This window comes from Saccostrea cucullata, unplaced genomic scaffold (assembly GCF_032062105.1).
Source record: "Saccostrea cucullata isolate Sc308-1 unplaced genomic scaffold, CSIRO_AGI_Scuc_v1 ctg2990, whole genome shotgun sequence".
NCBI lineage: Eukaryota > Metazoa > Mollusca > Bivalvia > Ostreida > Ostreidae > Saccostrea > Saccostrea cuccullata.
In genome coordinates this window covers 84,963-107,715 of record NW_026922947.1, presented here as the reverse complement: position 1 = coordinate 107,715, position 22,753 = coordinate 84,963, and the positions used below count along the sequence as shown (strand labels likewise).

Here is a 22,753-nt window from a genome sequence, read left to right as displayed (position 1 = left end):
TGTATGCAATAATATCTTCAGTGATTCCACTGCTGACACCACAGTCGACAGGTGTAATGCTCTGAAAATCTTCATCTGGACTCCCAAAACACACAGAGAATGTACATAGTCGTCACATCAGGTCATCTACAGTTGCTGCTGATGTAAACTCAGTAGGCATTCCTCTCCAGCATGAGTGGGTTCGTGAAACTTCTTTTCTGTGTACAAATAAAACTGCATGGAAGTCGGCATCAATGACAACTGAAAGTTTCACACCTGATTTCCCTGGTGAACTATGGTACATTTCCATGATCTTCACAGTGTCAATTCCCAGGTTCACAACATATTTCGTGCAAACATGTTGAATATGTGTACTAAATATAAATTGTGAAAAAAATGTCAAATAAGCCCTGGGGCTTTTTCCATTCTGTGATTTTATGCTATTGCAATTTTAGCTGCAAACTGAAATTATGAAGGAAAATTAATCTTTTATGTCACTTAATCTTAAATTAATTATTCGGAAAAAAAACTATTTTAATTTAATAAAAAATTACAGAGTGGTGAAATTTTAGTCTTAGTCGTAAGAGTTTTTGTGTAAAGGACCACAGATCAGTCCTGGAGTCGTTACAACTCCGGAGAACTGTCCTGGAGTCGATAGAATTCAGGAAAACTGTCCAGGAGTCATTACAACTCAGCGGAACTGTCCTGGAGTCGTTAAAACTCAGGGGAACTGTTCAGAAGTCGATACAACTCAGGAGAACTGTTCAGGAGTCGTTACATCTCGGGAGAACTGTCCAAGAGTCAATACAAGTCAGAAGAACTGTATTGGAGTCGATTGAAGTCATGAGAACTGTCCTGGAGTCATTACAACTCAGAGGAAATGTCCAGGTGTCGATTGGAAATTTAATGACGTTTAAGAAATACTGCACTGGAGAAATGGACACTTTCAACAGAAATGTACACCGAATTGTGTCAATTTGTTTTGGAATATTAATAAAACTAGACAGCTCATCTCTCTTCTAGTTCATTGTGTGTAATATGTTACACTTCCAAGTTTATGATATTTAAAAAAAATTATTTCAAAGTGCGCTGTGTGAATTTCGGCTTTAAAATCAACATGCATTTTTTTTCATTTTGTTAATATAGTGGTGACACCTTGCGTTTACGCGAGTTTTCGTTCATGGCTCCTTGAGGCGAAGGACCATCCCATTTAGTCGCCTTTTACGACAAGCAAGAAGGTGCTGAGGACCTATTTTTACTCGGATCCCCAACGGGGGGGGGGGGGGCATTATTTAGAGAATATATATTTAAAAGATGGAAAATCCTTAAACACAAAAGAGAAAAAAAAAATCTTTTTGAATTTGAATGAAACAGAATAAAGACTGTATTTCCATATTCTGCATTTGTTTGATTCTATATTTTATGCTTCAAAGTAGTATGGTTAAGATGAAAACAATAATTATAAATGGATTGAGAAAATGCAAGTTGATCAAGTCACAATGTGTATAACGTCAATATGTATATATGAATAGGCTCAGGATTTATTTATTTGTTTAAAAATATTTTTGTATATAAGTAGGGTTTTTAGCCTGTGCTATAGCATGCACCCTTACAATTCTGTTGATCATCTTAAAGAAATACCTTTAGAAATAAAATGCTATCTATGCAATTGTGTACGAGCACAATCAGCCCAAAACCAGACATTACTTTATCAACCATCCACACACCACCTTCCCTTGCAACAACCCCATCATCAAACCTCAGCACACCCCAACAGTCTGATACCTCAGCTCAAACACCTTCCTCAACAAATCCTCTTCTCAACAACCTACCAGTTAAGACCTCAACAAATCCTCTGGATGCAAGACCAGAGGAAGAGGCTTATGTATACATACAAGAGGAAAAGTCCCCTTTTTGAACAATAGAATTATGAGTTCCAGTCGTGAGCAGATGTCAGTACAAAAAAGGAACAGTGGACACGGTCAGCCTACTTCGGAATCCAACACTAGCGGTATATCCTTTGTTCCTCAATTCATGCCGCCGTTCACGCCTGAGTTACTCGGTGCAATGCAGACCCTACCGAACTTGCAGATAAGCCTGGGGGAAATAACAAAATCTTTAAAGGCAATTAAAGGCCTAACACAAGATATAAGTAATATAAGGAAAGATCTATGGGAAGAAGATGGATTTGATTTTCGTATATGTCATGTTGCTCAACAACAGGAAGAGAACATTGACAATATCCAGATGCTTCAGCAGGAAAACAAAATGTTAAGAGAAGATGTCAACATGTTAAAATCAGTTGTCATTAATTTAGACAGAACAGTCAGAAAACAGCAATCTGAAATTACAGATTTAAAGTCAAGGTCGATGAATCAGAATATTCTTATTCACAATCTACCAGAAGAGGAAGATGAGGAAAATTTATTTGAAAAAATTCCCCGTCTTATAAAGGAACATTTTGGAGTAGACACTTCCTTCGCAAACATTCATAGAAATGGGCCAAAAACTTCAGGTAAGCCTCATATCACTGGCAGGCTTTCAAAATTCAGTGATAAAGAAAAAATTCTCCAAGCGCAAAGAGAACTAAACAAAAGAGAGCGTGAAGCCTCTGACCAGACGGATCAGACTGCAGAACCAAAGTCACCCAAAAGAACCTTTTACGTCACGCCACAGAGACCAATAGAAGTCGCGGAAAACCGAAAGCAACTTCAGGAAATAAATGATCAGTACTGGAAAGAGAAAGTGAAGACACGATTCGTAGGAGACAAGCTAGTATTTCCAAATGGAAATGTGTACAGAGACAAAGTATTGAAACCAAGGCCAGAAAATATCCTAGATATGACCAAAGCAGATAAGGAAAAGCTTCAGCAGATTCCTATGTCTACCATTGAGTGCTCAGACGAAGGAAATACTTTCAAAGCAGCCGCAGCAACATCAGATACATACAACCAGGTTAGAAACTTTTTACAAAAAAATTGTTATAGACCCATCATACGCAACGGCAGAACACAATATTTTAGTGTATCGTTTCAAAGATGGTAACGGCGCAATCCATGAGGGCTACAACGATGACGGTGAGTACGGTGCAGGAAGGCGGCTTATTCAAATTCTACGATCGATGAATGTTACAAACATGACATGCGTGATTTCCAGATTCTATGGGAAACATTTGGGCTTTCGCAGGTTTCAAATCATGGAAAACTTAATGGCAGACATTGTTCTTGCACATAGTGGCTAATTATGTACTCAGGTCAGGTAATCAGTATATTGGAACTGTCGTGCTAAATGTTATGAGATGTATTTATAGTTAACCATCGTTAACATGGTCAGCAAATCATATGTAATATATGTAATGTATTTATTTCCTCTTTATCAAAAGAACTGGTTGCATAGTAAATGTAGTAAAATTATCAATGATTATTATTATATATACTTACGAATTTCAGATTAACGTCTAAATTGAAAATTGAGTAAATTTTCAATCCATTTCTAATATTTAACAAAACGGAATTTTCAGATCCGTTGTGTTTTGAGTCTAAAATTTGTCACCGTTTTTCCTTTCCGGTATCGAACCCGATTCAAGATGATAAACACATTTTGGGTTAAAAGCTAAGGTACTCTGAATAAAAATGAACTATCCATTTTTGTATATAAGCTGTATGTTTATTTTTTTGTGTTTTTGTTATAAACCTGGCTCTTTGTTAAAAAGGATTTTTTTGTTTACTTGCAACTGCATTGGTATAGACAATGTTTATCGCATTCGTTTTTGTTTTTTTTATGGTGAGCTTGTGTTGACGTACTATAACGAAATGGAAATAGATTATGTCTTTTAATATATCTATTATATCTCTGAATGTAAGGGGATTACGATTAATTAGTAAAAGAAGATGCTTGTTTACATGGTTTAAAGAAAAATTTCCTGATCATTTTATTTATTTACAAGAAACACATTCTACTGAGCTAGATCAACAAATATGGAAAACTGATTGGGGATCTGATATAATTTTTTTGCCATGGAGAATCAAATAACAAAGGAGTAGCAATTTTATGTCCACATAATATAGATTATAAAATAATTGAAAAAATAAGTGCAATATTGGCAGATTTTTAAAAGTATCCATTTTAATAGATGATTCAAAATTTACATTGATAAATGTGTATGCTCCAACAAAAGATAACTCAGCTGAACAAGTTGAATTTTTAGAATTTTTGTTGACTCATTTAGATGAAGAGAGTGATAAGAATTTGATATTAGGTGGTGACTTTAATATTACTTTAAATCCTACCATAGACAAACAGGGTGGAAGCATTGAAGGAAAATCAAGATATAGGGATAATCTAATTGCTGCAATGGAAGACCTAAATTTAAGTGATATTTGGAGAGAAAAAAATCCTGACAGAAAACTGTTTACATTTTTGCGAAAAAACCCAATTATTTTGTCAAGATTAGATTTTTTCTTGATCCCATCTTTTTTGGTACCTTTTGGAACTGCAAGTATAAAACCATCGATAAAAACAGATCATAGTGTTATAATCATAACTTTGAAAGGGAAAATATTTGTGGATAGAGTGTTATGGGTCAGAATAACCCTAAATGCCAGCAAAGATCAATCACACAGTTTAAACTTAACAATAATTTATTTACAGTAATATACAAATCATTAAGTACAAACTTAGCAAAAATCTAAAAATACATACTTCAGAGTGTCCGTTGCTGCACACAATGTCCCAGTGAAATTATATCCCAGTAATACGTACCTCAATGATGCTTGTATGACAATCGTATCTATGCATCAAATTGTCAGGGTATTTATACAGTAATATAAATCTATAATATTCTAGAAGTTGTAAGTACATGATATTACTGGAAAGTTCTGGATATACAAAGTTCAAGAATGTTCTAGAAAATTACCGAACATGTTGACCACTCTGGAATGTTCAAGAAACTTAATGTTACTAATAATAGACACGATGAAACAATACAAATACAACACACCTCACAACAAGAGGCCCTGGTTTTTGGAAATTCAATGCATCCTTACTACTAGATGAGATATTTGTAGAGAAAATAAAAGAAACAATTGTACTGTTAAAAGAAAAATACTCTAGATTAGAAAATAAACAGTTAAAATGGGACACAATTAAATGTGAACTAAGGGGTTTTATTGTAAAGTATTCAAAACTTAAAGCACGTAGAAATCGAGAGAATGAAGAATGTCTAACTAAGAAATTAGAGGAACAAAATGTAAAATTAGCAACAGACCCAATTGAAGAAAATGTAAACACATATAATAAAATAAAAGAAGAGTTGGAAATAATAAATGATAACAAAACCAAAGGAATTATATTAAGATCTCAGGCCAAATGGCATGAAGAAGGGGAAAAATGCACAAAATTTTTCTTATCTCTGGAAAAAAGAAATTATAGAAATAAATGTATTTCAACATTAAATATAAATGACAATATAGTACAATGTAAAAATGAAATATTAGAAGAGGAGTTGAAATTTTACAAGAAATTATATACATCTGACTTGGATTTTAATGAATATAAAGAAAATCTTGGTTATTTTTTGAATAATTCTAACATTCCAAAACTTGAAGCTGAGGAATCCCTTTCATGTGAAGGCCCAATTACAAATAAAGAATGTGAAAATATTTTGAAAACATTCAAACATAATAAAACACCTGGGACAGATGGGTTTCAAATGGAATTTTATGAGTATTTTTGGAAAGAGATATCAGAACTAGTTATAGATAGCATAAATGAAAGCATTAAAAAAAAGACCTTCTCTGTTGACCAAAGAAAGGGAATAATAACTTTAGTTCCAAAGAAAGATAAGGATAGAACTTTCTTAAAAAATTGGAGACCAATATCTCTTCTAAATTTTGATTATAAAATATAATCAAAGGCATTGGCAAAGAGAATGAAAACTTATTTACCTCATCTAATAGATTCTGACCAAACTGGATATTTAGAAAATAGATTTATAGGAGAAAATATCAGAACAATCTTTGATCTTATAAACTATACTAGTATCAAGAATATCCCTGGATTAATTCTTTTAGTAGATTTTGAAAAGGCATTTGATACAGTAGAATGGTGTTTCATTGATAAAGCTTTAGAACTATTTGGTTTTGGTGAAAGTTTTAGGAATTGGGTTAAAATCCTGTATACAGATATATCTAGTACTGTCATAAACAATGGATATGCAACATCTTTTTTCAAATTAAGTAGAGGGGTAAGACAAGGATGCCCTTTATCACCGTACTTGTTCATTTTATGTGTTGAATTGCTTGCAATAGCTATAAGAGCAAATAAAAATATACGCGGCATAAAAATAGGAGAGACCGAATTTAAGATTAGCCAGTTAGCAGACGACACTACATGTTTTCTAAGTGATGAAAAATCAGGAATTGAAATATTAAATGTTATTCAAAATTTTAAGCATTGTTCTGGATTGAAAATTAATCTGAATAAGACTGAAGCAATTTGGATAGGAAAGAATAAAAACTTCAAACCAGGAATTCTGCCAGTAAAATGGTCATTTTTTTTACCCTTGGAATTTGGTTTAGTTCAAGTGGGGAACAAAAAGTTCTTTTTAAAAACTTAAATACAAAACTAGATGAACTAAAAGCAACTTTGAATTTATGGAAAATGAGGAACTTAACACTTATTGGCAAAATTCTAATAGTAAAAACTTTAGCAATATCTAAAATAGTATATCAAGCACAAGTACTTCCACTTCCCCCACAAATGATAAAGGAAGTGTCTAAAGAACTGAATAAGTTCATATGGAATAATGAAAAACCGAAGGTTAAAAGTTCAGTATCTTGCCAAAAAATTAATAAGGGTGGATTGAAAGTTCCTAATTTTGAAGCACAAATGAAATCATTAAAACTTGGTTGGGTTAGAAGGATATTAAGTAATACAAAAGCAAGATGGAGAAGTACAATTCAATATTATCTGAAGGATATAGTATTAAATGACTTTATAATTAGCAGAGGTTGCTTAAATAGCCTATATACAGATTTAACATTACCACAGTTTTACAGAGAAATTTTTGAAACATGGACACAACTAAGATGTAAGGATATTGATATTGAACCAAAAATTTTTAAAGAAGCTCTTTGGTTCAATGATAACATTAAAATCAATAATGAAACTGTGTTCTGGAAAAAATGGTACACAAAAGGAATCTTATATATTGGAGATATTTTAGGTGATAATTATGATTTTTTAAGTCATGAGGAACTAGGTAAACAGTATGACTTAAATGTATCTTTTTTGATTACTTTTGTTTAAGGAATGCCATTCCATATCATTGGCGAAAATACTTAAGGCAAAACAAAAAAGTTTTAATCAATAGAGATTCTTTGTTCTTAAGATTCAATGATAAAATAAGTCCATTGTCAAAATTATCTTGTAAAGACTTTTGCTGGATTATAATAGAAAGTCTAAATGAAGTACCAACATGTGTACAAAAATTGGTGAAATATTTAACACAAACTTTTCACCTGCAGACTTAGAAAAAATTTTCATGCTACCTTTTGTGTGTTCTAATGAAACATCATTACAGTCTTTTCAATATAAGCTAACTCATAGATTTTTATCACATAATAAACTACTTTTTCAAATGAAAATTCATACTTCAGCACAATGTTTATTTTGTAAAAAAGAAGATACTTTAGAACACAAATTTTATTATTGTACTTGTGTTGCAACTTTTTGGAACCATTTTCTAACATGGTGGAATGATCTATATATATTTAATGTAGAAAATCTTTCTTGTAAAAATGTTATTTAAGGTATATATGAGAGAAAATGTGACTGTTTGAATTAATGCATTTTGCTCGCAAAGTCATATATACATTCGGTGACAGTATCTAATTTGGATGTCATTAGAAAAGTAAATGAACCAAAGTTTCACAACTTTTTAAATATGTTGAAAAAGAAATTACTGCTTAAAAGAGAAGTGTATTGCTTTAATAGTGATTTAGATAATTTTAATGAAATCTGGCAACCAATATTAGATATATTATAATAATTATCTTATATTTTATTTATTTTTCATATACTATGCTATTAAATTAAGTGTTAAAATCAAATGTAATTTCCCCAGTATAGATTTCTTTGTTAAAACAATGAACAGATAATTTGTATAAATTTATGTAGATAGTAAGCTCCACAATAGTTTTTAATGATTTATAAATCAGAAACATTGTCCTAAAGGATGTAGATAGATGTTATTGTCTATAGTTGAATTTGTTGCATGCTTTTCTATTTTATAAATTTGTATATGAAGAAAGAGCCAATGAAAAAATGAAAAAAAAAAAATTTACAATCTTATTGTTCAAAAAATTGACAAGCTACATGTAAATAAATGTAAATTTCGCTTTATTCCTATTTGAACGATTGCAGAATTAAAACGCCTTATAGACTGCCGATTATCAAAAGAAATTTTTTTAAAAAGTTAACTGAAATGCCAAGGATCAATGCCAAAGTCTTTCGAGGAATTCTCACCAGCAAGAATAGCAATGGATGGCACAGAAGTAACAAAAGAAGTACCAGCAGATATGAAAAGTCAGTCTTTAGCGTATAGTAACTATTAGAGAGGCTGCTCCTTCCCCAGAGTGCACACCTTTTCCCGTCAGATGCCAGGAACGTGAACCCTCATTTGTGGAGTGTGACGGCGCCTGCAAGTGCATCCATTATGGATGGAGCAATTGACTAACTGGGAATTTGGAATGAAAAGGGTGCTATGGAAGAGTTGCACCAACAAAGACTAAATGACCCAGATGTATTGTTTCTGAGTAACGAGAGAGTATAGAAAGAAGAAATAAATCCAAACAAATGTTCAATTTTCATGAGTATCTCTGATGTCAGTTCCAGAGGAGAACGTGTCATTGGATGAAATAGAGAATTTAGCAGACGTTTACGAAGCAAATGTCCAGTAGATGTGTCTTCATTAAAATCCAATGTGTTCTGATTTATACTTGCTTATTTGTGATGACAAAAACTACTTTTAGAAATGTTCTCTAACAATTCTGACGAAAACATGGTTGCTTCCGATAGTTCTGTCATAAAGTTTTTGGAAATGAAAAATCTTTTGTATTGAAATGTTTCAAATTGTGAGCTCTGTATAAAACTGGTTTGAAACGTTGCTACACCTGTCGTCACAATTGTATCGGCAGTCCCAGTTGAAAATGAATTACAACTTCCGCCGTGCCCAACGTCCTAGATCTACAGAGACGTTCATTGAAAAGGAGGGGAAAAAACCTCAGTCAGTTTTTGACTTATTTATGATTTGAAATGTATTTGTAATTGCCCTGACAACCCCATACTGGTATTTTGTTTTTGCTTTTAAAATGTGACCTGTATTTTCTAACTTTAAGACACCTTTTTCGGGGTATACTAAGGGATTTCGCTAACGAAGGTGGTAAGGCTTAAAGATCCAAAATCTTGGTCTTGTCGAGCCTAGTGATTGGTTCGGGAAATGTGGCTTACCATGGCATATTACAAGGGCTTTCCATAAAAAAGAAACTAGTGTTGAGAGTCTAGGCTTTGTGCACATCTTCCATGATCATTGATGTAATGGAAAATACTTATTCTAATGATGCATCGACTTCCCCTTTTACATGTCTGGTCAGACAATGCAGGCTACTATAAGTAAACAGAGATGATGGCCCTCCTCAAGTCATAAGGCAAGGTCAGGTCCTTTATTCTTCCTCTGTGAAGCACAAAAAGGCTAGGGCCCGTATAGGTCTGGGGCAACTTTAAAGGTAGCTCTCCGCCGCTTTGTGAACCATGATCATGATGTACCCACAGCATATTTAATGAGAGGTTTAATATCTCACCAATTTACTTATTAGATTATCTTTTCTGTTAAAATTCAAAATGTTCATCGATGTGAACTTGTTTTCTCAATAAGCCTAGATTGTGTCATGGTGCGGTACTTTTTTATGTTCGTCATACATTTAATCAAATAGAAAAACTTTGTCTGATTTTCAACGTACGAGGGGTGATCAAAAAGTTCGCGAACTGTCTCTATATCTACAAAACCGGAATTCAGATTAGAAGAAATATTAAACTCACGTAGCCCGACACAAGTTTTATAATTGGCGTATGTTGAATAACGTTTTGTTCCTTGTCTATGACGTCATAATGTGAAAAATGACGTCAATATTAAAATGGAACTGGAACTGAGTTTCTCGTTCTACTCTTAGCACCACGGGGATGGACGATGGGTTTCTAACTCCCTGATCCCCCCGAACCCAAAGTTCGCTACATGGGGGGAACATCTTAGGCACCGTTATTACGGACGATAGGTCCCCTCTACAATCCCAAAACGTCTGTTTGTGTATACAGGGCAAAATGCTCCGAGAAAACGAGATAACTACAAATAATGACACTCCACTTGACCGCCGTCCTGAACGTCATGCACGCTAGTGATCCCCGGATGAAGTCCGTGCAACTTTCCCGCTACCGCGAAAAACGTTGAAAGGGTGCGGATCCGATCATACATTTTAGGATTAATGTCTTTTTTTTAGCTTCTTGAAGTGTATGCGTATGTAGCAGTAAAAAAAAACAAAAACAATTTTAAACAGAAATGATCATATTAAGGCTCTCTCTGAGCGCTTTTACAAACATTTTAAATTTTATTTTTGTTTCATTCAATTATTTTTAAAAGTTACATGACAATAATTTTTTGTTTGTTTAATTGAATTATATTTCATAATTTTTTTCTCCCTCTCAGAGGGCAGAGATTTAAAGTAAAATCACTACGTTTCATAAATTTACAGTAATACATTAATGAAATCCGGTCAGGGTGTCCCAGTTATGTAAAAAAGTATTTGTCAAGTTATACAGAAATATATGTATAACCTTTGGTTAAATAACCTAGATGTCCTATATATGTTACAAGTATTGTAGAGACCTAGTTTTTTTTATTGGACGAGTTTGAAATTGGAGGGAAAATGAAATGCGAACAAACACTATAAAAAGACACGTTTCCTCCCCTCTACCCCCGTCTTCTCTTGGAAGTTTCTATAACTACTTGTTTAGCTACATTTTATTATTACCATTTATTTTTGTGGAATTCCAAAATGGATCAAATGAACAAGTGAGTTTTCTCAGTTTATCATTAAAAACAACTAAAGGGGGGTATAAAGATCCTATTTATATATGTTTTCAAATTCTCGTTAATTTTAATACCCGTAATTAAGTTAGAACAAGGTTTTTATTTTCATTTATTCTCAAATCATTTAGACAAGTCGTTACCGCAGACGTTCACCGTGGCGAACCGGTTTTGGACTCCCCCCTCCTGATGGAAAGTCAGATGGATAATCTTATGAGAGAGATAGATGGGTCTCTCTTCGGAGAAATCCAGGACCTAGACCCGAATAAACCATCGGTTAGGAGGGAACTGTTTCCGTGTGAGGAGCCCGTGGCTATTTCTTTGCCGGAATCAGAGTACGTATAAAGTAGATACAAGTATAAAATAGAATGTTTTTTTTATTTAAAATAACTGGATGTCTTTATGTCCTGTTTATTTTTTTTCAATTCCTAGAGAGGATGCCCAATCCATAGAATGGCTAGATAACATAGAGCTGGAGTCAGGCTCCGAGGCCTCAAATGACGCCTCGGATGTAATAGTCATTTCCGACGGCAGCCCGGATGACGAGAAGTGGGGTGTCTCAATGCCCGACCACAGGTGTGCATTTTGACGTTTCAAAAGATGATATATTCTTTCACATACGATATTAAGAGTTGAAATTTTTATCAGCATATTTATCTGTTTTCAAACAGATATTACTTAACTACGAAGAGGATCTGATCGAAAAAAAAAATTCAAATAAAAAAAAGACATTAAAAAACTGAAAAAAATACTCGCCAAAGTGAACGAGGAGCTCGAGGGAGTGCAGTTCACCTTGTAGTCCCTCTACTCCGACGAGTGAAATTACATGAATATTAGAAAAATAATCATTTTGACACTTTTTCTCCCGGTCATGAATTACTAATTAATGGAGTACTTGATGTTTTTTTGTGTGAAACATATATATCCAGGGAGCAATTACACCGCTGAGACATTGTGTGTGCCTGTGATAAGAAATTCTCTTCGTTGTGTTATTATTAATTTTCTCATTTCGTGGATATAGCTGATGAAATTTTTTCCCCAATTATCTTACTGAGGACTATGTGCGGGTTTGATTTAACATATCTTTAAGCCGTGTAAATATATGTTTACAGTGAAGTTGTTTTCACTAGGGATTTTTCTGCAACATAAATATTTATGACGGAAAGTCAGATGGATAATCTAATTAGAGAGATGGATGGGTCTCTCTTCGTGGAAATCCAGGACAAAGACCCGAATAAACCATCGGTTAGAAGGGAACTGTTTCCGTGTGAGGAGCACGTGGCTAATTCTTTGCCGGAATCAGAGTACGTTTAAAGTAGATACAAGTACAAAATAGAAATTATTTTTTTTCAATTCAAAATAACTGGATGGCTGTATGTCCTGTTTTTTTTCAATTCCTAGAGAGGATGCCCAATCCATTGTATGGTTGGATAACATCGAGCTGGAGTCAGTCTCCGAGGCCTCAAATGACGCCTCGGATGTAATAGTCATTTCCGACGACAGTTCGGATGACGAGAAGTTGGGTGTCTCAATGCCAGACCACAGGAGTGCATTTTCACGTTTCAATAGATGATATATTCTTTCACATACAATATAAAGAGTTGAAATTTTATCAGCATATTTACCTTTTTTTCCAGACAAGTATGACTAAATTATGAGGAAGACCTCATTGAAAAAAAAATCCAGATAAAAAAGACAAAACTGAAAAAAATACTCGCCAAAGTAGATGAGAAACTAGAGGGAGTGTAGTTCACCCAGATTTTATAAGAATGTTACGTAGTTTATACTTTCAAAAAAGATTTTTTCATCACTTTTGTTATATAGATTTAAAAAAAACTTTTATATTGTGTGAAAATAAACATACCTATAGATGATAAAGTGTTTGGTGATTTTTTTCCCTTTACATCTGAAATTTGACTATGAAAAGCTTGTGAAAACTTGGACTTTTTATACCGGTGTAATCATAAAATTGTCTTGGTACAAATTTCTTTAGAAGTTGCATTGTAATTTCCTTACAAATTGCTATGTCATTCCCCAAAATGTTTTAAAGGTGCATTGTCATTTCTCTAAAAGTTACAATGTCATTTTCCCTGAGTGTTGCTATGTCATTTCGTAAAGATCTGCAAGTTACTATGGCATTCCCCGCAATGTTTTAAAGCTGCATTGTCATTTCTCTAAAAGTCACAATGTCATTTTCCCTTAGTGTTGCTATGTCATTTCGTAAAGATCTGCAATATCATTTCACCAATTGATAACATCAGTGACTGTAGAGTACACCTTGACTGTAAAGTCACCTCTATCATGTTTGGAAAACCCCACGACGTCATTGACTGTAGACTCCTTGTCTGTAGACTCATTCTTTGCACTAAGTTAACCCATGACGTCATTGTCTGTAGACTCACTCTTTGCACTAAGGTAACAATGACGTCATTGACTGTAGACTCCACCCTTCACTGTAACCTCATATGACCTTTATGGGAAAAACCCATGACGTCATCCTGACTGTAGACTGACTGTTCTCTGTCCCCCTTTCTACTAGCATTCCATTTGACTACAAATTTCATTTGCAGATAGAGGTGGTAATTCATCTCAATGTGACAGATAAAGATAATGCTTTGAATATTCTTCAGGAGGAAATCTTAATAATCCCAAGGGACTTATTGCAGTATTCAGTTTACAAAGGGAACATATTCAGTATCAATGTAGAGATTTTTTTTCTCTCGATTAGTTATTAATTAGTTTTAGCATTTATTGAGAATGGACTTATGACAAGAAAGATTGATGCACTAAATCATATTCAATTTGGGAGGGGGGGGGGTTGGTGTATTGAGGTTAACTTATTTGTCAATTGTCCTTAGAATGACACAATGCTAACAGGGTTTGTGACCAAGAAGGTAGTTTACTGACATTTATTTAAATACATGGAGAGTCTTTCACTGAGTGTGTGCGTACTTTTTAAAAACACTACATGCATTATGGTCATGCGGGAAGAAAATTACGAAGTTAGTTATTTACCAAAATCCTGAAAATGATACAATAGTAGCAGGGTTTATGACCAAGTAGGAAGTACACTCACTTTCTGAAATTTAATTGATACATTTAGTGTCTTCTTATAGGCCCTACTGGAGATATTATTTTTTTCTAAACATTTCATACGTACGATATATAAGTAAATATTGCATTCAAAATATATGATTGAGTCAAAGGAGTTTCAGAACGTTCCAATTTTATTTCTGCTGTTTGTAATAGAAGTCGTTAACTATTTCCATTTATATATTTACTAGTTTTAGGAGGATGGCTCAGTACAGGGAGAATTGTTATTTTGATTTTGTCATATGCCCTTATGACGAAACGCTTGTGATCCGTAGGGAAAGACTATCTCGTCATCTTATTAAATGCCGAAAGAAAAAAAAATCACCTCTTGTCAGTATAACTTTTCTTAAAAGATTAAAAGGGTAGAAGTGAAAAACATAACAGTAACTGTGCAGACAAAAAGAATCATGAAATTTGGATGGAAAATGGAGAAAAAAATGTGAAAAAGGTCACACTTCTCTCCCCAAGGATACAGATGTGATAGAGGGTGAGAATTGGGATTGTTACTTGGAGCCCTTTCCATCAGAAAAATACTGTGGTTCTGTTCGGAAATCAAAAAGCAAAACAAGTGTTTATTTACACTTTTTTTTAAATCATGGTCATGTATGTCTTATTATTCTTTCAATATTATGTATCTTAATGTTTCTTTCTTAATTTACACTTTTTTTAAATCTTGGTCATGTATGTCTTATTATTCTTTCAATATTATGTATCTTAATGTTTGTTTCTTAATTAAGCTTAATTTGAAATCATCTGAAGTCTTGTTTTTTATCATTTGGTTGGAGTCAGAACTTGAGCCTTCTCTAAGGAAATGCTTTAAGCCTTCTGCTAATAAGTATTAAAATATGCATCTTTTATTTAAGACTGTTTTAGTACAAGCATATTAATACTACTAGTGGGATATTACTGAACAAATTATTAAAGAAAAATAGTCCGTTGATAAATGTACTGATATTACGTCATGTCGGGATAATCTTCACGCAGGTCTGAAATGAATTTTTTTTTAGATTTTTAATTTTTTAAATTTATTTCTAATTTCTTGATTTCAAAATATCGACAAATGTACATGTGTTCATAATTTCGTGATAAAAACGATAATAAAATATGACGTACTATTTCCGTTGAATTGGATCATTTGATTGCAAGTGATGGCTGTGCATAGAATCTCAAAACTTGGCCGTTTTACATGTAAAGCAGGCAAAAAAGGATATTAAATTCTAGAAAAGTCCATTGACTACTGCTAGGTGAACTAAGGTGACCCTGATAGTAAATTTTTATGGTATCATCCTTTTACTGTTGCTACGTGGACTAATTCCTAGGCTTTGACTGTTTTTTTTTTTGTTTGTTTGTTTTTTTATTTCCACATTTCAACTTTCAAATAGCAGTATATTTATAAAATCATTGTGGATTTTTATTCAACATTCACTCACTGATTCTTCCACCTCACTCATCCATTTCAGTATCACCTATGTATGAATTGTACACAAAGATAATTCAGTATACATATCAGTATATATGCATGTTTATATATTACACTGTGTTTACTATCACTGATATTTTTTTTTGATTTGTTAATACATTATAAACGTATGATTCATATAAGAAATTCATAATTATGATTTTACTCTGAAAATGAGGTTGGCTCTCTGTATTTCAAAGTACTTTGATAAAAAATGAAATTGAGTCAAAACAATATTGTGTTATAGAAAGTAGAAATTCGTGTATTTCTAATGGATTAAATAAAGAAAATCACACTGAATGTAAATATTTTACTTAAACTCCCCCTTGACTGTGACCTCTATGACCTGTGTGAGTGATATAGACTACCTTTTGACTGTAGACTCTCCCTTGACTGTAGACTCCTCCCCCCATCCTTGACCTCGTGACCTTACTGGGGAAAACCCATTACGTCATCATCCTGACTGAGCTCTGCCCCCCCCCCCCCCTTACTACTTATAAGTAAATCAAGTCTTTTAATTCCTTTATTGCAAATTTATTCTCAATTAAACTGGCAATCGAGCAGTAAAAAAGTTAACACTTATAACACCGTTCTCTCTCTCTCTCTCTTTCTCTCTCTCTCTGCGCGATGTAAACATGGAAACAGTTTCAAATTTTGCTTTAGTTTCATTCAATTATAGTTAACCAGAAGTCTCTGTCGAGACTGTAGCTCTTCTGGTTTATACTGAAATCAAAGGAATAGAAATTTAGCAATTGGGACTTGAAAATTGTAAACAACAATAAAGAGCAAAATGATCCTTGCCACTCATTTATATAACCTGATGTAAAGTATTATGTATCTAAGTATAGTCTACTTGTGTGCCAAGTTATATTGAAATTGGACCAAAACAGTAAGAGGAGTAGAGTCATAAAAATTCTGATTTTATTTTTGTAACCACGGAAACATCGTTTTACGAAATCAAAAACCGATGCACAGAATTATGTATCTACAGTTTTGGTCTGATTTCAATATAACTTGGCACACAAGTAGACTACACTAAGATACATATTCTGTATATCGTTTTTGATTTTGATGAACGATATTGCCATGGTTACTAAAAATGGGAAATTCTTTGAAAATTCTTTCAAAACGCTACTCCTCCCCCAGTTTTTATTTGATTTCAGTATAACTTGGCACACAAGTAGACTACACTAAGATTCAAAATGTGTGTGAAATTCTCTCAAAATGCTACTCCAAATACAATTTTTGTCTGATTATATCCTAATGTGGCATTCATGTCAATCTAATTAAAATTAGATGTTAGACCCGCTCGCATACTCGTTACATCTAATTTTAATTAGATTGCATTCAAGTAGACTACACTAAGAACTTAAAAGAGACTTAAACATGGGTCATTATTCTATTTATTGCTGTTGTAAAGTTACAATTCCCAACTGCTGAGATACTTTTCTCTCCCGTCACATTGACCCCAATAAACCATCTGTGGGGAGAAAACTCCGAGTGAAGAGCCACCCATTGCTCTTTCTTTGGAATCAGAGTACGTATAAAGTAGATACAAGTATAAAAAGGAATGATTTTTTTATTCAAAATAACTGGATGTCTGTATGTCCTGTTTATTTTTTTTCAATTCCTAGAGAGGATGCCCAATCCATCGAATGGTTGGATAACATAGAGCTGGAGTCAGTCTCCGAGGCCTCAAATGACGCCGGAGATGTAATATCTGACGACAGCTCGGATGACGAGAAGTTGGGCGTCAAAATGCGCAACTAGGTTAATGGCTACCCAAAGTAGATCAGTGTATGCAGAACCTCGGGAACTCGATTATGACGTCATAGTGAAATTGTTCAAATGAATATCGGGGAATAAATAATAATTTCCTTTTTCATATACTCTTACATACTTTGATTTCTCATGATAATTGTAAATATTAATCAATGTGTAACGTATCTTGTCATTTCAACACTATTCGAATGTAAAATCAAAGCCAACTTGATCTCGCTGTACTAACAGATATGACGTCATAGGCTTGTTTGACACGCAGTTTATCTGTACTCGAGACGCAGATAAAGCTATTAGCTGAACTGAAAATATGAAAATTAAATCTAAGTAAGCATGATCTGACTTTAATTTATTAATATTTTTGAATGCATTTATCAATAGTTCACAGTCTTACTAAGTATTTAATTGATAACTATAAGGTCTCTTATAAAGCCGCAGTCATGCACTTTTATACAGAAACGTACCACAATCACATGTACAGCCCCTCCAAAATCTCAAAAGTTCAACGATATACGCTTGATTATAAATTATAATATTTTATACACATGTAGCTATTGTCCCTACTATTTTGAAAAGTGCTGGGAGCAAGTTGTGCGCTGTTGAGTTTTTCCGTAGTTTTACATTTCTTCAGTGCGTGTAGTGTAAATGCACATAGTTTATCAAAAGCCAGCTAAATTTTATATATATTTTGGGCATGGAGAAGTTGCTCCCAGCACTTTTCGGGTTAAGAAATTTGTCTTAAAGAAAATACGATCAATTTCATGCTGAAAAGTTATCCGTATATCGTTGAACTTTTACGATCTTTATATCCGTACATTTTTTTTTTCTAATTTTGAACATGTCACGTGACAAACAGCTGATGTGCACGTGAAGTCGCGTTGGCCGAACTCGGTTGAGACCCCATACAATCATATGCATTAGTAAAGTTTCTATTAAATTTAAACTCATGCTAATAAAAAAAATATCAACATTATATTTATTTTATGGGAATATTTTAAGGCTTATATCCTATGGGCGGCCTTAACCTAGCTGCGTGCCCGACCACAGGTGTGCATTTTGACCTTTAATAGAGGATATATTCTTTTACATACAATATTAAGAGTTGAAATTTTATCAGCATATTTATCTTTTTTTCCAGACAAATATTACTAAATTATGAAGAGTACCTCATTGAAAAAAAAAATATAGATAAAAAAGACAAAAGACTGGCCAAAGTAGACGAGGAGCTAGAGGGAGTGAAATTCACCCTAAACTCCCTTTACTCCGACGAGTGAGTTGCAAGTATAACAAAATTATTACGGCAAGTACACGTAACTTGGAATAAAAGATCCAGTGTAACATTTAAGTAAATTACTCCTTTATTGTATATTCATTGTTCTCTTTTTATGATGGAGAGTATTGCTTCAATTTATTACTATCAATAAGATTCAGCTTAATGCGTATTTTTTAATGATGGATTGTATTGCTTGCCCCATATGGCTGACTTAAACCACGCTGTGAAGATTTATATAATGCTCATAATAAATTTTAATTTCAATTGAATCATGACACCATAAATACCCTGTCAATTGTAAGTAAACTTAAATATGTCTCTCTCCCACCCAAAAAACAAGTTACACATGTATCAGACTCTGTATCATCGATGAATGCTGTGGTTTTATGTTCTTACTACTACTTAATTTATGGTTTGTTGATTTAATCTATCAATAAATTCAATATTGTGAATAGTTAATTTTTGAATATAGCGTATAAAACAATGGCGAAATTCACAATGTAGATAGTTACCGTTACGGGCGTTTAGGCTCATGTGTGTTCTCATTGCTCTGCTAATACTTCAAGGCCTTAATGCTGCTAGACTATTGGAGGCATGTTCACATGGAAGGTGTAACTGGACGGGAGGGGGTAGGTAGTGGCTGTATTGATTTCAAGTTCCTATCGTTTACCTATTTCGACCATGGCGGTGCTCTCGTTCTCCCATCAACAGCTGTACGTGTTGTTGAGATCGATCTAGAATACCCCGCTCCAATGTGAAGATCTGGATGCAGTTGTATTAGATTTTGATCGCCCCATCACCTTTGATTCAGAGGGAAAATGTGTGAGTACACATTATTTGGTTGTTTACGTTTCATAGATTGATATTTAAGCTCCATGTACAAACTTATATTCTATGTTTCATTTCCTAAATAAACAAAGTAGGTATAAGATTATGAAGATCGAATAAGCAACCCATCAACTTAAGTTCACAAAAACATATATTGTGTGCTTTCACATTGCACTATATAACATCAAATTATTATAATTAAATTGACACAAAATGAGTTTCATCATTGTTCATATTAAAACAACACTTTTTTTTTATTAAACGTGGATTTTAAAATTTCCGTTTGAAACCCTAATTTTGAATATCATAGTTTATACAGCGTGAAAAAAGTACATAAATTTCTCACAGGTTCTTGCATCCTCCTATAGGACAATCAGTGCCACCCCAAGCAGGGTCAGTTGAGTCAGCAGTGTCACCCCCAGCAGGGTCATTTGAGTCAGCAGTGTCACCCCCAGCAGGGTCAGTTGAGTCAGCAGTGCCAGCCTCAGCAGGGTCAGTTGAGTCAGCAGTGCCACCCCCAGCAGGGTCAGTTGAGTCAGCAGTGTCACCCCCAGCAGGGTCAGTTGAGTCAGCAGTGCCAGCCTCAGCAGGGTCAGTTGAGTCAGCAGTGCCACCCCAGCAGGGTCAGTTGAGTCAGCAGTGTCACCCCCAGCAGGGTCAGTTGAGTCAGCAGTGCCAGCCTCAGCAGGGTCAGTTGAGTCAGCAGTGCCAGCCTCAGCAGGGTCAGTTGAGTCAGCAGTGTCACCCCCAGCAGGGTCAGTTGAGTCAGCAGTGCCACCCCCAGCAGGGTCAGTTGAGTCAGCAGTGCCACCCCCAGCAGGGTCAGTTGAGTCAGCAGTGCCACCCCCAGCAGGGTCGGTTGAGCAGCAGTGCCAGCCTCAGCAGGGTCACCGGTGCCAGCCCAACAAGTGCTACAGTCACCAGTACTACCCCGTTAATTGTCAGCAACATCCTGGTAAGTCTTATAGCACAAAAAAACTATACAGTCACACACCACAGAAAGTAGACAATGTATGAAAGTGACCATAAATATGGAATTACTTTCAACGAGCCTTATGTTAATGTGTAAAAAGTATAATAGTAAGTCTGAGTATCCCCCTATAATATATTCTGTTAAAATCCTCCTACAAGTTTCATTCTTTTAGAGTGATTCCAATGATGTTGAGGATTAAAGTTCCTATATTGGTGTACTTATGACCAATGTTGTCAGAAAGTATTACTCGCAGTGATCTTAATTATCTTAAACAGTAGAATTTAAAAGGGCAGAGAAGTAAATATCCTGGTGGAATTCCTTGTTTAACAATCGCTGAACCCTGGTAATTAATTTTTGAGATGAACTAATCCTAAAATGTTACATTTTTACGATATTTTTAACGAAGCGGGGGCTCTTCTCATTTAATTTTCATTGAAAATCGTTGTATTTTAAAGCTGAAATATCTAAACTTTCCTTATATGAAAATCTACTAATTGGAATTCAGCTCTTCGCAATACACTGTACTGTAGGCATAAAATTATTCAAATCATTCGATTGTCACTACTGTTAACAATGCCATGTGCCCAGTAATCTCGGGAGATTTGAGCCTTCTCGACTCCCCCGCAAAAGAGCGGTAGTAAGTTTGATAACACCGGGGTAATCGCGATTTTAAGTATTGTTGGTCTTGATAGTTTAAAATCTGCTTACTTTACATATTCAATTAAGTTGATTGGACTAAATATTTTATCAAGAATATACTTACTAAAGTATTATAGACATACTTTCAGGTTCACATATAGTTTTATATTACATGTATCTCAGTTCTAGACATTTCAGGTAATGATTTCTTATATGACATGACTTTATTTTCCTTTTTTACTTCCTTAATAAACTAACAAATACTTTTTGTTGAATTTTGTTGTTGTGAATATGTGGATAAAAGAAAGAATTGTCACAAATTGTTTCAAATTAAAGTGACGGATGTGTTGGGTGTAATCTGACTTCATATTGAAGACTATCAGAATACACATAAAATGTTATAGTTTATAAAAGGTACTTAAGGTATCCGACCCATAATAGGATCAAAATTTGTAATATTAAATATCAATTGTTTGTAAAATATACTGATATTATTTTAAAGCATTTTAGGGTAGAAAGAGATTTACCAAGAGAAATTTTCAAAAAAATTATAACCTAAGCAGAAATTAATTATTGAAGATTGCACTGAAGTCTATGGAAGGAAGTAAGTTTTTTTTAAAATAAAAAAAAAATACTTCAAATATCAAATTCATTACAATATGTGAGAGTGAAAATCAGTTCCGAAGAAGAAATGCCAAAATATTTGAGATAAGAGCTCAATAACAACAAAGAACTAGGGCGCATGAGGGACAAACTAGAAGCCGTTCAGCATTCCAAGCAGAATTTTAAGGTGGGTGACAGGGATATGGCATTTGAGTAAAGTATCCTGAAGGGAGTGGTGAAAATAAAGCCAAACATCTTATACTGAATATGGAGACTTTTAAGAATGAAAAAAGAGCCCTCGTGCAGATACACAATCTTTTGGATAAGTGTTGTTTAGCAAGAGCTATTGTGGTCACTCTATTGTACAGTAAAAACCAGAGCACCCAGACCCCGAAGAGATCATTTGCTGTCTTGCTTGGCAGAAAATAAGTTGTGTCTTTTTCCAGCTAAAGAAAGAGATGTGCAGAGAACGGTATCAAAATCGCTGAAAGTACCACTGTATTGCATTTGCAGGCTCCCAGATAATAAAGAAGAAAAAAATAAATGCAAAGCATGGTACCACAAGTCCTCCATCTTCATACCAAAACATTTATTTGTCTTGCTTGGCAGAAAATAAGTTGTGTCTTTTTCCAGCTAAAGAAAGAGATGTGCAGAGAACGGTATCAAAATCGCTGAAAGTACCACTGTTTTGCATTTGCAGGCTCCCAGATAATAAAGAAGAAAAAAATATATGCAAAGCATGGTACCACAAGTCCTCCATCTTCATACCAAAACATTTATTTGAAGACAGAAAAATGGGTTCATGGTACTGCACAAAGTGAAGATCTAATGTCAATCAGACCAAATAAATTGTCATGCATATCTAACAGCTAATCTTTTAACTGCAATCTTTATCAATTAAGATGCAAATTGCTCAAAATTTGAATTCTATTAAAGCACGTATTAACTTAATAGTATCTTTCCATTTTCTTTCCTCACACAGTATCA

The 22,753-nt window shown here is 34.0% G+C and overlaps 2 protein-coding genes across 2 annotated transcripts; both read left to right on the top strand.

The window, feature by feature from the left end:
* Positions 1-1,908: 1,908 nt before the first annotated feature.
* Positions 1,909-11,328, top strand: LOC134262856 (uncharacterized). Its single transcript, XM_062745180.1, has 2 exons — positions 1,909-2,934; positions 11,251-11,328. The coding sequence occupies exons 1-2, from the start codon at positions 1,909-1,911 to the stop codon at positions 11,326-11,328; spliced, it is 1,104 nt and encodes a 367-aa protein (XP_062601164.1).
* A 982-nt stretch (positions 11,329-12,310) lies between these two features.
* On the top strand, positions 12,311-20,723 carry LOC134262855 (uncharacterized). The gene is made up of 6 exons (XM_062745179.1): positions 12,311-12,423; positions 12,521-12,637; positions 17,306-17,416; positions 18,589-18,720; positions 19,900-20,506; positions 20,697-20,723. Exons 1-6 carry the CDS (start codon positions 12,311-12,313, stop codon positions 20,721-20,723), a joined length of 1,107 nt encoding a protein of 368 aa, XP_062601163.1.
* Positions 20,724-22,753: the final 2,030 nt, after the last annotated feature.

What these genes read in the sequence shown, in the direction of transcription:
- LOC134262856 (XM_062745180.1), top strand. Translation starts at nt 1,909, where the DNA reads ATGAGTTCCAGTCGTGAGCAGATGTCAGTACAAAAAAGGAACAGTGGA. An exon ending in CATCAGATACATACAACCAG is followed by an intron (nt 2,935 to 11,250) that starts GTTAGAAACTTT and finishes CAAATCATTTAG; the next exon opens with ACAAGTCGTTACCGCAGACG.
- LOC134262855 (XM_062745179.1), top strand. Translation starts at nt 12,311, where the DNA reads ATGGATGGGTCTCTCTTCGTGGAAATCCAGGACAAAGACCCGAATAAA. An exon ending in AACTCCCTTTACTCCGACGA is followed by an intron (nt 18,721 to 19,899) that starts GTGAGTTGCAAG and finishes AATTTCTCACAG; the next exon opens with GTTCTTGCATCCTCCTATAG. An exon ending in TAATTGTCAGCAACATCCTG is followed by an intron (nt 20,507 to 20,696) that starts GTAAGTCTTATA and finishes TCATTCTTTTAG; the next exon opens with AGTGATTCCAATGATGTTGA.